General features: G+C 28.9%; 1 protein-coding gene and 8 non-coding genes across 11 annotated transcripts in view; 3 read left to right on the top strand and 6 right to left on the bottom strand.

Moving 5' to 3' along the window:
* LOC109603081 (transmembrane protein 47) overlaps nt 1-15,355 on the top strand; it is a 143,936-nt gene that overhangs the window by 64,662 nt on the left and 63,919 nt on the right. The window contains exon 1 of one of the 3 annotated variants that reach the window (XM_049968169.1): nt 13,439-13,718. The exons of the other annotated variants lie outside the window; for them this stretch is intronic. Within the exon in view, the coding sequence (XP_049824126.1) occupies nt 13,695-13,718 (24 nt within the window). The 5' untranslated portion in view covers nt 13,439-13,694. Of the gene's footprint in view, nt 1-13,438; nt 13,719-15,355 lie in introns of those variants that run through there. 3 annotated transcript variants of the gene reach the window in all.
* On the top strand, nt 7,397-7,467 carry Trnag-gcc (transfer RNA glycine (anticodon GCC)). Its single transcript has one exon. It is a non-coding gene; the product is annotated as a tRNA-Gly (tRNA).
* Nucleotides 7,526-7,596, bottom strand: Trnag-gcc (transfer RNA glycine (anticodon GCC)). Its single transcript has one exon. It is a non-coding gene; the product is annotated as a tRNA-Gly (tRNA).
* Trnag-gcc (transfer RNA glycine (anticodon GCC)) lies at nt 10,176-10,246 on the bottom strand. Its single transcript has one exon. It is a non-coding gene; the product is annotated as a tRNA-Gly (tRNA).
* On the bottom strand, nt 10,819-10,889 carry Trnag-gcc (transfer RNA glycine (anticodon GCC)). Its single transcript has one exon. It is a non-coding gene; the product is annotated as a tRNA-Gly (tRNA).
* Trnag-gcc (transfer RNA glycine (anticodon GCC)) lies at nt 11,416-11,486 on the bottom strand. Its single transcript has one exon. It is a non-coding gene; the product is annotated as a tRNA-Gly (tRNA).
* Nucleotides 12,025-12,095, bottom strand: Trnag-gcc (transfer RNA glycine (anticodon GCC)). The gene has a single exon. It is a non-coding gene; the product is annotated as a tRNA-Gly (tRNA).
* Nucleotides 12,666-12,736, bottom strand: Trnag-gcc (transfer RNA glycine (anticodon GCC)). The gene has a single exon. It is a non-coding gene; the product is annotated as a tRNA-Gly (tRNA).
* Trnag-gcc (transfer RNA glycine (anticodon GCC)) lies at nt 12,889-12,959 on the top strand. The gene has a single exon. It is a non-coding gene; the product is annotated as a tRNA-Gly (tRNA).

Raw genomic sequence — 15,355 nt, 5'->3', positions numbered from 1 at the left:
CAAAAAGTCAATTGTTTCAAAAAGGACTATTTTAGGGAGCTGTTAAACAGCTTTTGGTACAATACAAATGAAAATAAAACAATTTAAACTAAAAAAAATAAAATATTTAATATACATTATAAAGAATTAAAACATTTAATATTATCTTAAATATTATTATTATTATTATTAAATATTTACTTAATTTAAAAAAATAATAAAAATTAATTAAATAATTTTAATTCTTTTATTATAAATTATAATCTAATATGTAATTTGTTTTTATAAAAAAATCTATAATATATAAAATATATAAGTATATAAATTTTCGCAAATTGGTTTCTTTTAACATTCGATTTCTTTTTATTGAAAAGTCATACTTTATTTTCCAGGATCAATAACATATGTTTTGTAAGAATATTAATTAATAATAAAGTATAAAAATTGTTCAAATATTTAATTTAAAATTAAAATATAAAATATATTAAATTAAATAAAAACTGATATGTTTAATTTAAAATTTAAAAAATATTTAATACAAATTAAAAAAATAATATATTTAATTTAATTAAAAAATAAATGCATGTAAAACTAAAAATATAATAAAATATATAATTTAAAATATTTAATATTTGAATTAAAAAAACAATTATCACATATTATCAAAAAGTCAATTGTTTCAAAAAGGAGTATTTTAGAGAGTTGTTAAAACCATTTAAAACACTTAATATTATCTTAAATATTATTAAATATTTACTTTGAATAAAAACAATAATAATTAATTAAATAATTTTAATTCTTTTATTATAAATTATAATCTAATATGTAATTTGGTATATATAATATATAAAATATATAAATTATATAAAATATATAAATTATATAAAATATATAAAATATACAAAATATATAAAATATATGAAATATATAAAACGTAAAATACATAAAGTATATAAAACTTCGCAAATTGGTTCCTTTAAACATGCGATTTCTTTTTATTGAAAAATCATACTTTATTTTCCAGGATAAATAACACATGTTTTGTAAGAAAATATTATTTAAATTGAATTTTAGAATATTATTCAGGTTTAATAATAAAGTATAAAAATTGATCAAATATTTAATTTAAAATTAAAAAATATTAAATATATATTTAATTAAATATTAAATTCTCTAAGGAAATATTATTTCAATTGAATTTTACAATATTATTCAGGATTAATAAAGTATAAAAATTGTTCAAATGTTTAATTTAAAATTAAAAAATAAAATATATTAAATTAAATAAAAACAAATATTTTTAATTTAAAAAATATTTAATATAAATTAAAAAGATAATATATTTTATTTAAAACAAAAATATAATAAAATATATAATTTAAATTTAAAATATTTAATATTCGAATTAAAAAACAATTATCATATATTATCAAAAAGTAAATTGTTTGAAAAAGGAGTATTTTAGGCAGTTGTTAATACAATTTAAACTAAATAAAATAAAATATTTAATATACATTAAAAAAATAATAATTAATTAAATAATTTTAATTCTTTTATTATAAATTATAAACTAATATGTAATTTGTTTTTATAAAAATTTATATAGTTTTTTAGTAGTAAATAAATAAACATAAATAAATCATCGGTTTCGTTTTTGATACAATAATGAAATTATGTAAAATTAATAATTACAATATTATAAATTTATTTAAGTCCTGCGAAACAATTTTTAAAAATAAATATTAAACGTAAAAATGTTACATATTCATTTAAATACAATTGAGAGTGGTTTTCGTGCTTTAATTACTTTGAATATTTCATTATGTGCGACTGTATTTTCAATTATTAAAAATATTTTAAAATATTCATTTATTATTTGAGCATCGGACTGGTTATATTAAAATGGATTGTTTAATAATTTAAAATATAATATACAATATATACATCATTCAATATAGAATGTGTATAATAAATTTTACTCGGAAAAGAAAAAACAATAAAATTTCACGTGGTTTTTAAAAATACTTTACAATCGATTGTTCGAAATTTATTATGTTTTCCGGAACAACGAAAATTGAAAATGCAACATGGCCGGTAATGAAATTGTGTCGGTGCTGGCTTTTAAATTGAACGCATTAATGTAATTTTTTAATCTGGTTATTTATTATTGAACTGATGAAAACATAATGTTTTATATTAAAAGAACATTTTTTCTAAACATGATTCAATTGAAATGAGGTAAAACAAATCAAATTTTAAATCCGCAATTCGAATTATTTCATGGTCTTTAAAAAAAATCATAACGTATTGATTTTTTATCTGATGATTATTAATTAATTATTATCAAACTGATGAATATTTGATGTATCGCACGAAAGTAATGAAATAAAGTTAAAAAAAAAAATCTTTCATATATTTTTATCGAATTCTAAGGAAGTATTGAATTTTTAATCTGATAATAATTATACATTGCAAATGATACAAATTTAATGTCGTTTATATACTTTTGTTATATTTTAAAACATTTTCAGGAAATTTTTAATGTGACAATTATAATTTATTATTAAACAGGTAAAAAAATGTATGCAAACATGTGCAAAGTGAATTATTGAAATAAAAATTAAGAGATGAACTTTTTTCAGTCAGTTACTTATTAAATTTTATATTTAACAATTGTAATTTATTTTTGAACTAATAAATAGAAGAAAAAAATATGTACATAAAATTGTTAAATTTTAATATTATAATTTCCAAATTTCAATATATATTCAAATTCTATAGATTTTGACATATTTATTTTTAAATATCTGTATTTTGTTTTAATAAAATTTATTGACATATTTGATAACTTGTTAAACAAATAACATTTTTGAAACTTATTGAACATGGTTTTCTAAACTAATAAATACATAAAAAATGTATTCTAGTTTTTCAGAAAAGTACATATTAAATGTTTAATGTGATAGTTACATAAACTTCTTATTTTTCAGTACTATATAATTTTTAATTTCAAAATTTTAACATTTTTTTAATCATATAAATACATCATAAAAATTTTTAGTGTAGACAAAGCATTTAATGTTCAAATTTTAATATGTTTAAATATTTGATAATTTGTCAAAAAAGTTTTCAAACTTACTATTCTTAAAATAATAATTATAATTTATTTTTAAACAAATAAATACATAATAAAAATATATAGTTACATAAACTTGTTAAGTATTAGTGTAGAGAAAGTTTTTAATTTCTAAATTTTAATACATTTACAAATTCTTAAGATTTTTAACATATTTAATTTTAAATATCTGATAAAATTACTATGTATGTTAATCTATTAAAATATTTGATAATTTGACAAAAAAATAAAAATTTTGAGACTTACTTAGCAAGATTCCAAATTCTTAAATAATAATTATAATTTATTTTTAAACAAATAAATAATAAAAATATGGATATACATAATAAATAATAAATCAATATTTTTAATATATTGTTTTTTAGAAATTCCAATTTTTAATATGAATTTTTAAAATATTTAATAAATTTACTGTGTACAAATTTACTAAAAATATTGATAATTTGTTAAATAATAAGTATTCTCAAAATATTTTTATAAAAGCACCAAATTTTTAATCTAAAAATTATAATTTATTTTTAAAATAATAAATACTTGATAAAGAGATATTCATAAACTTGTTTTATTTTTAGTACATTTCAAGATTTTAAACTTACCTGGTGAAATTATAGTGTTTTAATGAAACTAGTTAATAAATATAATATTATTACTATTGTATTCAAAAGTCAAAACTTGAAATCTGACGCAAGCTCTGAATAATATGTGAATGGGCGAATTAAATTCAACGTCAACTTTTATAACAAGCCAACGAACCCATGTTTCCTTATTAACCGACGATTTTATTTTTGCCCGTAACAAACTTCCACCACGAAAGAAAATCCAATTTGTAAGTTCCCAGTTCCGGATTATTATTCATAAAGTTATCCCGGTCCGGATTCAATATTGCATCCACATCGCAAAATATTTTGAGCGATAAAATAAATTAATTAACAATCGGTGGCGACGTGCAAAAGGGGTCGCGACGAAATCATCGACGTTCTTGCCCTACGACCGCTAATACCTTACATTTCGGGGTAATTCTCCGCGATAATTGCACACCCCGGAATGTGAACAAACAAACTATTTTTAGTAAATGTGCCTTGTTATCCGAGACAGTCTTGTAAACTTGGTAATTGCAATTTCGTCCGGATTGCGCCGTACATGTAAATTCCACCTAACTACCGCGTCGTTTATTTGTTTTATCTCGCTCAGGTAAGACGCCGTTTCGCAAATTGGGTACGTCAGTAAAAATCACGTCCGTTCCGTCGTCTAGTCATCAATAAAGACCATCAGGCGCCGACGGATCCTTTTATTAAAATCCATTTCGTCCCGCGTACGTGTACTGTCAACGGCACATCTAGGCGGATGGTTCGTCCGGATCGGTCGCGGCCCCCCAAGTTCAATCTGGGGCACGCATTTTCGACGGGACGCCCCCGCAAAATCCGATAACGCCGTCCGTTCCTTCATAATCAAATCACCAGTCTTAATGACTTTGGCGAGATACAATTTGCACTTAAACTGTTGAACGTCGATAAATTTATTACATTTGGACTCCCGTGTTATTTGTTTTATTACAAGAAATGTTTTAAATAAATCTTGTAGGAGTAGTTTTTATTTTGCACGCATCTGTCCATTTCTGAATTCTTATTCTTATCAACATTTTTTATCATCTACTTCTACTGTGCAAACCTTCAATCCAGAATCGATAAAAATCAATGAGTTTTGAGTAAAATATCTCCAGAAATCATCCAAATTTTCAAGATGTTAACCACTAAGACAATGTTATGCAATGTCGGGGGAGTATGATGGATGAGGCAGTACCTCTCACCTCACTTCTTTAATTTTTTCCAGTGTTTGTCTGGCATTGTTGTGTTGCAGAATGACGCCTTTTCTGTTGACAATCGCCGGATACTTGATTAATTCACTCTATCCAATTGTTCACAATAAAGGTCTCCATTAACAGTTTGTCCAGGTTTCAGCCCTTCAATGTGAACAATTCCACGAATATTCCACCAAACAAACAGAAGCGTCTTTTTGGGATGTAAACTGCCTTTTGCGTTTTGGATTATCATATAGGGCCTATTTTTTTGTATCCTGTAATGGCTTTGTTCACTTTGGACAGATTATAGAGGACCCAGACACCTGCTCTGCTTATTTTACAATCTACTGTAAATGTTTCTGGATGGTTAACCAATATTGGTTAAAGGTGTTTGACAATTCTTCGATTGTTTGACTTGGATTTGCTTCCACTTCTTTAAATTCCTAAGATTCATTAGATTCCTAAGATTCATTAGATTTTTTAGATTCTTTTAATTCTTTTGATTCGTTAGATTCTTTAGCATTTCGTTGTATAATTTCGTTGATCGTCCTGATCGATAGGAACCAGAGAGATCAAAATTGCCGAATCTGAACTTGGAAAACCATCTTTGACATTTACGATCGTTTAATGCCTTGAGAAACTCGAAAAGCATACAACACATTTCTGGTATTTGGCTGACTATTTGACCCTAAATTGCCAAAAAAAATAATACTTTCTGGTCTCCCTAATATTTGTTGTTAATATTTTGTTGGATACTCTTTGTCTAAATTCTAAACATATTTTTGTACTTCAGTCTTATTTGAATAATCTTCTTTGATACCAATCTTTACTGAAGTTCATCCTTGCAAGTTTTATACATTCAGTCGACGACTGATTGTTCCACTAGATACACTGACATTGTATGATTCAATTAAATTAATTTTAAATTATATGCTGCCACTGTATTGTAACTGTAACTGATTAACTGATTGAACATATTTTTAATTTGCTGTTTTTCTAGATTTCGTCTGTGAATTCTAGTTTTTGAGAGATAAACTAAATGAATTTGGTTGTGATAAGAAATACCTGATGTTTTGTGATAAAAAAAGAAATGTCATACTAGAATTAAAAGCCACTTAGCTAGGTAAACTTGGAATTTCCATTATTAAACCAACCTCCTTATACCTATATAATCCCCTAGGTCAATATTATCCCTGTCTATTTCTGTCTTACCAGGTTCAGTATGTTACTGAGACTGTGCGCGTTACTTAGTGTAGATTTTTGATGTTGTTTAGTATTAAAAACTGAACTAAAACCGTGATATCATCAAACAGACGTAGCTGGGTAAAGTATACAAATGTCTTTTTAAAGTAAGAAATTCTATTTATGACTTTGTGGAAAAGGCTTATCTAGCATTCTTTGATGTTCATTTAGGAGACCAGGACAAATGTGTTACAGTTTGAATGTAAAACATATGTTAATCATTTGCAACAATGAATTGTATGTTTTAAATGTGACGTAACATTGATTTTGAATAAAAATAGGAAATGACAAATACCTCAAAAATGAGACCTGGGAGACGACATATGTGAAATAAATAAGTTACACAAAAACATTTTTTTAAAAAAAGATTTCAGTTATTTTATAATTTACCACACCTGTTTACAAACTTTTTTATTTGATGATATACATACTATTGAATTGTTTTTATAATAAATCAGAATAAAATAGATTATAAGGAATCAAAATATATACACATAATATAGTGTGATTTTTACAGTATTCGTATAAGCAAACAACAAACTTGTTCTTGTCGATTATAATTACAAGGCCGCTAATCAACCAATAAAACGATCGATTATTCGTTTGGATGTGGCATAATTCGAGCTCGGATTGCGCGATGAGGTTTAGTTTAATCAGAAACAACCATTGGCGCATTTCCTACGACCGATTAAAACAATTAAACCAGACCAGGTTCCGATAAATGTAAACGCTGTTACCTGGGGCAAAATGCGGTTTCAGTAAATAATAATCATGGTTTGTTTGCAAAAATGTTATTCGAAATACAGCCAATGTTAAAACAATGAGCGAAATAAACTTTATTTAAAAATAACATGCTCAAATATTGTACACTCACTAATACCGTATTGTGAGTAACCAAAAGTTAGTTGATCAGCGACAATAACAGGAGGGTCCTAAAATCATTTTGCTAAATGAGGAACCTCTTGTAACTTCGGAAACTGGAACGTTGTTTGATAACTTTTGATGACTGTGTCATACAGAAAATGCAGAGTTCAAGTTGTATTGTGAGATATAATTTAATCACAATTTCTTGTGTTAACTACTCTTTACTTTACACTTATAAATACTGTATTTGCATTTTCAATTTGTATAAAAATATATTTTCTAAAATTTCAAAAGATTTTTATATTTAAGCAATTTTAAATATTATTACTAATACTGCACATTTGTGACTTTCTGTCTATCAAACTATTTTGGTATAAGCATCGGTGGTTCAGTGGTAGAATGCTCGCCTGCCACGCGGGCGGCCCGGGTTCGATTCCCGGCCGATGCATGACTTTTTTCCTTTGTTTTTTTATTTAATGTATGCAAAAATGAAATTAAAAAGTTTTTGCATCGGCCGGGAATCGAACCCGGGCCGCCCGCGTGGCAGGCGAGCATTCTACCACTGAACCACCGATGCTGATGAACAATTCTATTTTTACTGCACTAACGGGGTTACGTAGTACATTCACATAACGAACGAAGTGAGCAAACAATAGTCCACTCACACAAAGTACACGTAATTGTCGAAAGGGTCGTATTTAAAATTAAAGATGTCCGAATATTAAATTTTAGATAATTTTTATAAAAATATTCTTTTGGACTCAATAATTTAGCATAATAACGAACATTATAATTGGTATTATTTATGTTAATTTTAAATAAATAATAATAATAAATGAAATAAGCGTGTAAACAGAATCGTTCGATAGTTTTTATACCTGACTGCTGCCCTCGCAAAATTTAAGTATGAAATAGGTATCAACACGATCCATCCCTTCCAAATTGACCAATAAGCATTAGTTATCCATTAGTTAACTGCGATCACGTGCTTATCACGCAGCGAAATTTGTTAGTTATTCTGTACCTAGTTTGAATGGAGTATAGACATTAAAACATCATAAAAGGAATAATTTCAAATGTATAGGAAAAATTTTTATAAAAATAAATGATATCAACTTGGCGCATATTGTATAAAATGCATTGATTTATTTTTTCAATAAATTTAAGAGAAAATGTGTTAAAATGTTAAATTGTTTCGGGAGTGATTTACTTTTATTCCGAGAATGCTTTTACTACTTATTTTTCTATAAACATAATAAAAGTCTCCAGAAAAAATTTAACCCCTTGAAACAAATAAAATAAATATAAACCCCGGCCAGAAAGTAATGTGACCACAGCTGCGGGTGGCCATTTATCGGCCGGCATTATTTAGCCGGCTCGCTACCCTTACAACCTTTTATTATCCGCTTGTAAAATTAGTTGGAAAAGAAACATCGGCCGCTCGTTCATCGACATTTTCCCCATATGCCGATGAAGCTGCCATTTCCCCGGGATAGACACGAACGATCAGTCTTGGCAAACTTCCTTTGATTATTTCCTGTGAATAAAAGACGACAATAAAAATAATGTTTATGGGGCGTGGATGGAGGCGAAGTGCGTGAAAATACGGGCGCTTGGATTTTTATTGGGGGTGATTCGGCTTGCTCGGAAGTTTTTCACAGGAACGAGGGTTTAACGTACGGTTTTGTTCGAAAGTCTAATAAGTTAAATTATTGCAACACTATTGTTAGATTGTGCTACAAATTTACAAAATTAATACCAAAGAAAAGTGTAGAATAGGATATGAGATTTTATTATAATAAAGAAGAGATCTAAACTAATGTAAAATAAACTTTATTGGTCTTCAGATAAAATACATATCATTGCTACATCTATCCCGAGTCTCCTGTGGACACTTTGCGTCTTAAACTCCGTTGTTGGGGAGGCGGGTTACCAAGTGAAGTCAGGGATTGTCCACTATCTAGGACTATCTAGGAGAGTGGTTTGGCCACTTGTCGGTATTGTGGCATCTCTGAGTGACAGCAACGATTTAAAAATAACATGGGTCCCAGGCTCCTTTACATGAACGAAACATTTATGAGGGCATTTTGTATTATATATGATTGAGACAATGGAGTTTGGAATGTGTGTTTGTAGAAAACAAAAAACCCGTTGAGGTAATTTTGGAGAAGATTTTGTGTTACTGATATAATGTTATGTGATCTAGTGGATGATTTTATGATTTATTGGAGGTTTTGAGTGTGTGGGAAAGATTATGGTGATAGTTTATGGAAAGTTGGGAGTTTATAACAGAGAGGTTTGTGTTTGTTATTACATGTTTTATGAGTGATATAATCATATGTGTGTCGTGTATTTGTCGGATTCTGGTCCTTCTGTTGGCGCTTATCGCTATTCCCAGCATTTTGTTTGTGTGTTTATGGCAGTTATTGAGCCTCCACTCCAGATGGGACATGCATATGCCATAATGGGTCAAAAAACTGGTATACATGATAATTTTGTTGTCTCTACTCATGGAACTATTTGCGGAGATAAGAGGGCAAACTAACCGCTCAAGTGGTGTTAAGTGAAGTTGGGTGACAACTATTTCCAGGTGTTGCATTATGATAATATAACTTAGATGCACCAAGGCCTTCCTTGGTAGGTTCTTTAAGAGAATATATTCAATGCTATCTGGTGCAGGAGCTTTGGGTATTAGGCAGTTTTCATAAAATTTGGGACACTTCACTCGGTCTTTTGAGTTGATTAGCTACTTCATTATTTTGGATATTCTGTGGTTGGAAATCATAGATGTGGTTGTTTTGCTGTAGTATACAATTTGTCGTGTCAGTTTCGTATATTTTTGCGAAATGTAGGGAAATGGCTGTTGCTTTAAATTTGTTGGACATGTGTTCGGTGTTGTTGTAAAGGATGATCAGGTATACGGGACGTTCCCCTTTTAGCTTCTTTACAAATCTCCATAAGGAGCAGTCCTTGGTTTGAAGCCTGCCCAGAAGGAATTTAACCACTTCAAACCAATAAACATTCTTGGAAAGTCTAATAAAATACTTGAAAAACAATTGTCAGATTGTATTAGAACTATATAAAATAAATAATAAAGTAAAAGATCGAAAATGTTACATTAGATTTTAATACAATAGAGAAGAAACAAAATAATGATGCATCGGCCGGGAATCGAACCCGGGCCGCCCGCGTGGCAGGCGAGCATTCTACCACTGAACCACCGATGCTGATGGTTCTTCATTTTGATGCTGCAAGAACGAAATTTCTTCTAAGTAACACCATTTATGCGTATTCCTTTCACCTTATTTCTTATATACAATCTCGGTCGGTGCATTACTTTATTAATTTTTGCATAGAACACTTTAAAAAAGGAAAAACTATATTGCATTTTGTTTAAAAAATATTATTAATTTATTTATTCGCTCTTTCTTTAATTTAAGGGGAAAAGCTGTTAAAATTGTGATGCATTCATCATTTTTCAGAAACTGTAATGTTTTCTTTTTAATATTTTTACCGCCAAAGATTGGATGTTAATAAATTAATTATTTCGAAAGTAGTTAAATCATATTTCAACATTTTTTGTAACAACTTATTTTTAGATAAATCTAATAAATTACTTCATAAAGGAATTTAATTCCTTCGAACCAATAAGAAGGCGGATTTCTTGGAAAGTATAATAGAATTTTTGAAAAAGAATTGTTAGGTTGTATTAAAAATGTATAAAATAAATACTAAAGTAAAAGATCGAAAAAGTTACATTAGATTTTTTTATTATAATAGAGAATAAACAAAAGAATGATGCATCGGCCGGGAATCGAACCCGGGCCGCCCGCGTGGCAGGCGAGCATTCTACCACTGAACCACCGATGCTGATGGTTCTTCATTTTGATGCTGCAAGAACGAAATTTCTTCTAAGTAACACCTTTATACTTATTCCTTTCATAGTTTTGCATAGAACACTTTTTAAAAAGTAAAAACTATATTGCATTTTTTTAAATAATATTATTGATTTATTTATTCACTCTTTCTTTGATTTAATAAGAAAAGCTGTCAAAAATTATGATGCATTCACCATTTTTCAGAAACTGTCAAATTTTCTTTTTAATATTTCTATCGTCAAAGATTAGATGTTAATAAATTAATTATTTCGAAAGTAGTTAAATCATATTTCAACAATTTTTGTATCAACTTGTTTTTAGATAAATCTAATAAATTATTTCATAAAGGAATTTAATCCCTTCGAACCAATAAACGTACGGATTTCTTAGAGTGTCTAATAGAATTCTTGAAAAAGAATTGTCAGATTGTATTAGAAATATATAAAGTAAATACTAAAGTAAAAAATGTAATGTGTTACATTAAATTTTATTATAATAGACAAGGTACAAAAGAATGATGCATCGGCCGGGAATCGAACCCGGGCCGCCCGCGTGGCAGGCGAGCATTCTACCACTGAACCACCGATGCTGATGGTTCTTCATTTTGGTACTGCAAGAACGAAATTTCTTCTAAATAACACGTTTATACGTATTCCTTTCACTTTATTTCTTACATCCATTCCCGGTCGATGCATTACTTTTATCATAGTTTTGCAAGGAACACTCTTTAAATAATATTATTGATTTATTTATTCACTCTTTGATTTAAGAGGAAAAGCTATTCAAATTGTGATGCATTCACCATTTTTCAGAAACTGTAATGTTTTCTTGTTAATATTTTTACCGCCAAAGATTGGATGTTAATAAATTAATTATTTCGAAAGTAGTTATATCATATTTCAACATTTTTTGTAACAACTTATTTTTAGATAAATCTAATAAATTACTTCATAAAGGAATTTAATTCCTTCCAACCAATAAGCATACGGATTTCTTGGAAAGTCTAATAGAATTCTTGAAAAAGAATTGTCAAATTTTATTAGAAATGTTTAAAATAAATATTAAAGTAAAAGATGGGAAAAGGTTACATTATATTTCATCATAATAAACAAGGTACAAAAGCGTGATGCATCGGCCGGGAATCGAACCCGGGCCGCCCGCGTGGCAGGCGAGCATTCTACCACTGAACCACCGATGCTAATGGTTCTTCATCTTGGGGCTGCAAGAACGAAATTTCTTCTAATAACACGTTTATACGTATTCCTGCCACTGTATTTCTTACATCCATTCCCGGTCGATGCATTACTTTATTCATAGTTTTGCATAGAACACTTGTTAAAAAATGAAAAATATATTGCATTTTGTTTAAATAATACTATTGATTTATTTATTCAATCTTTCTTTGATTTAAGAGGAAAAGCTGTTAAAATCATGATGCATTTACCATTATTCAGAAATTGTAGTGTTATCTTTTTAATATTTCTATCGTCAAAGATTGGATGTTAATACATTAATCATTTCGAAAGCAGTTAAATCACATTTCGACAATTTTGGTAACAGCTTATTTTTATTTAAATCTAATAAATTACTTAATAAAGTAATTCAATCCCTTCGAAACAATAAACATACGAATTTCTAAGAAAGTCTAATAAAATACTTGAAAATAAATTGTCAAATTGTATTAGAAATATATAAAATAAATACTAAAGTAAAAGATGGAAAAAATTACGTTAGATTTTATTATAATAGACAGGGTACAAAAGAATGATGCATCGGCCGGGAATCGAACCCGGGCCGCCCGCGTGGCAGGCGAGCATTCTACCACTGAACCACCGATGCTTATACCAAAATTGTTAGGTGTATAGAAAGTCCGAAAATTATGGCATAATTTACTTAATTAACATCCATCCGTTCGCCGAGATGACACGACGGCCCCGTTAGAATCATCTTCAGCGACTCGTCGACCTTTGGAGAGTACCATGTTAACACCAGCATCGGTGGTTCAGTGGTAGAATGCTCGCCTGCCACGCGGGCGGCCCGGGTTCGATTCCCGGCCGATGCACATTTTTGCCCACCCCCTTCATGTTTTGTTTTACGGCTTGTTAAATTATCCTCGCATTAAGATTCTGATTAAGATACGGGATAATAACGTTCCTTATCTGTACGTCCTGCAAAATTCGTACCGAAGCAACGAAAATAAACTGCCGTCCGCACCGAAAAGGACTTATCTAATCAAAAAACTGACTTGTACAGTCTCATCGTTTAATTAGCTATCCGGGCCCGGACGTGGATGCGTCCGCAATTTCGACATCGGCCGGCCCATAAAACAGTCCGGTCGACCGGGAGGCCCGTGGGGTAGCGGAAAAAGCATCAAAAGTGGGAAAACCTCCCCGAAATCCTAAAGGAATAGACTGAGGGTCTGTGTGGTGCGGCGACGGCGCACCGCGTCCGCCTTATGATCGATTCGACGCCGTGGTGGGGGGCAGGACTTGCCGACGAACGTTCGCTGGGCATTCGCGTCGACCACCCCGTACGATCAGCGTCCAACCCCCACGAACGTCTCGCCGAACGTCCGGACGACGTCGTGCACGTGCACATATTTTAATAATTTTTCAAATATAAACATACCGCATTGGTGATTTGGCGGGATATTTTGAGGCTTCACACCGAAGGAATTTGAGTTTTGGTGGCAATGACTGGTGTGTTGTGTTTGGTTGATGTGTGACAGTGTGTATGAGTTGACTGTGTACCTGTTTCGTTGCGGCTTACCTGTCGATAGTTGATATTTGGCATCTCAATGGCGGAGAATCAGATTGCACAGGTAAAATTGCTCCCGTTTCTTGAAATTTGGACCACCACTATTTTTGGCGCTCATTTTTCAAACATATAGAAAAGTTACACGATTTCATTTTATACTTTTTCTTTGTTAATCGCCAACCTCCAAATGGTTCAGGATATATTATAAACTAAAGTTTAAACTGGAATGAGAATATGATTTAACTTTGTAACTCATTCCTCATAGTTTAAATCTACTTACGCTCAACTGATCTACGGTTTTGAATGTGACATCTTGGATATGCAAATTTATCTCCTATTCCGTCTCTTCCATTTAAATAAGAATTGTACACGTTAAATGATTACAGAAATGAGAAGTGACAAAGGATGGCTGCGCTGAATAAATCTCCCATTAACTGATAATGAAAAAGAATTGTGAAAGTCCTGAAAAGTGTGTACTTACCAACTTTGTCATTCATTTTTCATGATTCAGATTCACAAAAGATTTAGTATCAGACTTGTTCAAAATGTAAAGTTTTTCGATTTTTAAAAACAATTCTTAATTAAATTTTATGTGAATCTCTTTGTTTTGTATGATTCTTTATTTTAAGGTAGGTTGGTAACTGAATGATGATAATGAATTAATGAATTAATAAGAATTTTACACTACTATCTTTATTTGTTTATAATCGAACGTTCATTGGTTCATTTAATTGAAAATTTAATTAATTTATTAAATTTAATATTCTAATAAGCGTCATTTAATCAAATATTCGTTTTATCTGAAATACTCATTTAACTGAGTGGTTATTCAAATAAGTATTTATTGATACTTATAAATCTTAAATTGTTTCTAAAATGGACGTTATTGAGTATACATTTATATAATTGAAAACTGGAACATTTATTCGTTCATTTAATTTAATATTTGAACGGTAAACTGTTCATTCAATCGAAAATTTTATTGGAATATTCTTTTAAATTAATGTATGTTGTATACAAATAGTTAAAAATATGTATATGCTAATCTTTATTTATAAACTGAAAGTAATCGAATATAAATTCGTACATATTCATTGAAATTTAATTTTTTATTAACATAGTAAATTTAATTTAATATTAGAATATGCATTCATTGATTTCACTGAATATTCAAAGAAGCATTTGCTATTATAATTTATGTGAATTAATATTCACATATATAAATATATTTTATATATGAAATTATTGTTCATTTGATTAAATATTCGAATATATTTTTTCATTTAATCGAATAGTTGTTTTATTTTTCATTTTATAACTCGTTCATTTAATAGAGTTTTCCAAATTTCATTTGTTATTTAAGTGAATAATAAATAAATTAAATGTTTAAAATTATTCATATGCTACTTTAAAATTATACGGAAATAGAGTATTCACTCATTCATTTAATTGGACATTCGATATATTTTGTTATTCAATCGAATATTCGTTTTATGTGTCTTATAATTCGTCATTTCATTGAAATTTCAAGTATCTATTTGATTTTTTTAATTAATAGTTAAATTAAAATTATTCGATGAGTATTTATTATTCATTATTCGTTTAGTTGACTCAAGAGTTCTGATTTCAATTGTTCAATTGCTAAATTATTTGTAAAATGAAGATAATACAAATTCTTTCATTTAATTGATTTTTAGAATA

This window comes from Aethina tumida, chromosome 5, assembly GCF_024364675.1.
Source record: "Aethina tumida isolate Nest 87 chromosome 5, icAetTumi1.1, whole genome shotgun sequence".
Classification (NCBI taxonomy): Eukaryota; Metazoa; Arthropoda; class Insecta; order Coleoptera; family Nitidulidae; genus Aethina; species Aethina tumida.
Note: the sequence above shows the minus strand (reverse complement) of the source record. Positions and strands in the feature narration are given on the sequence as shown.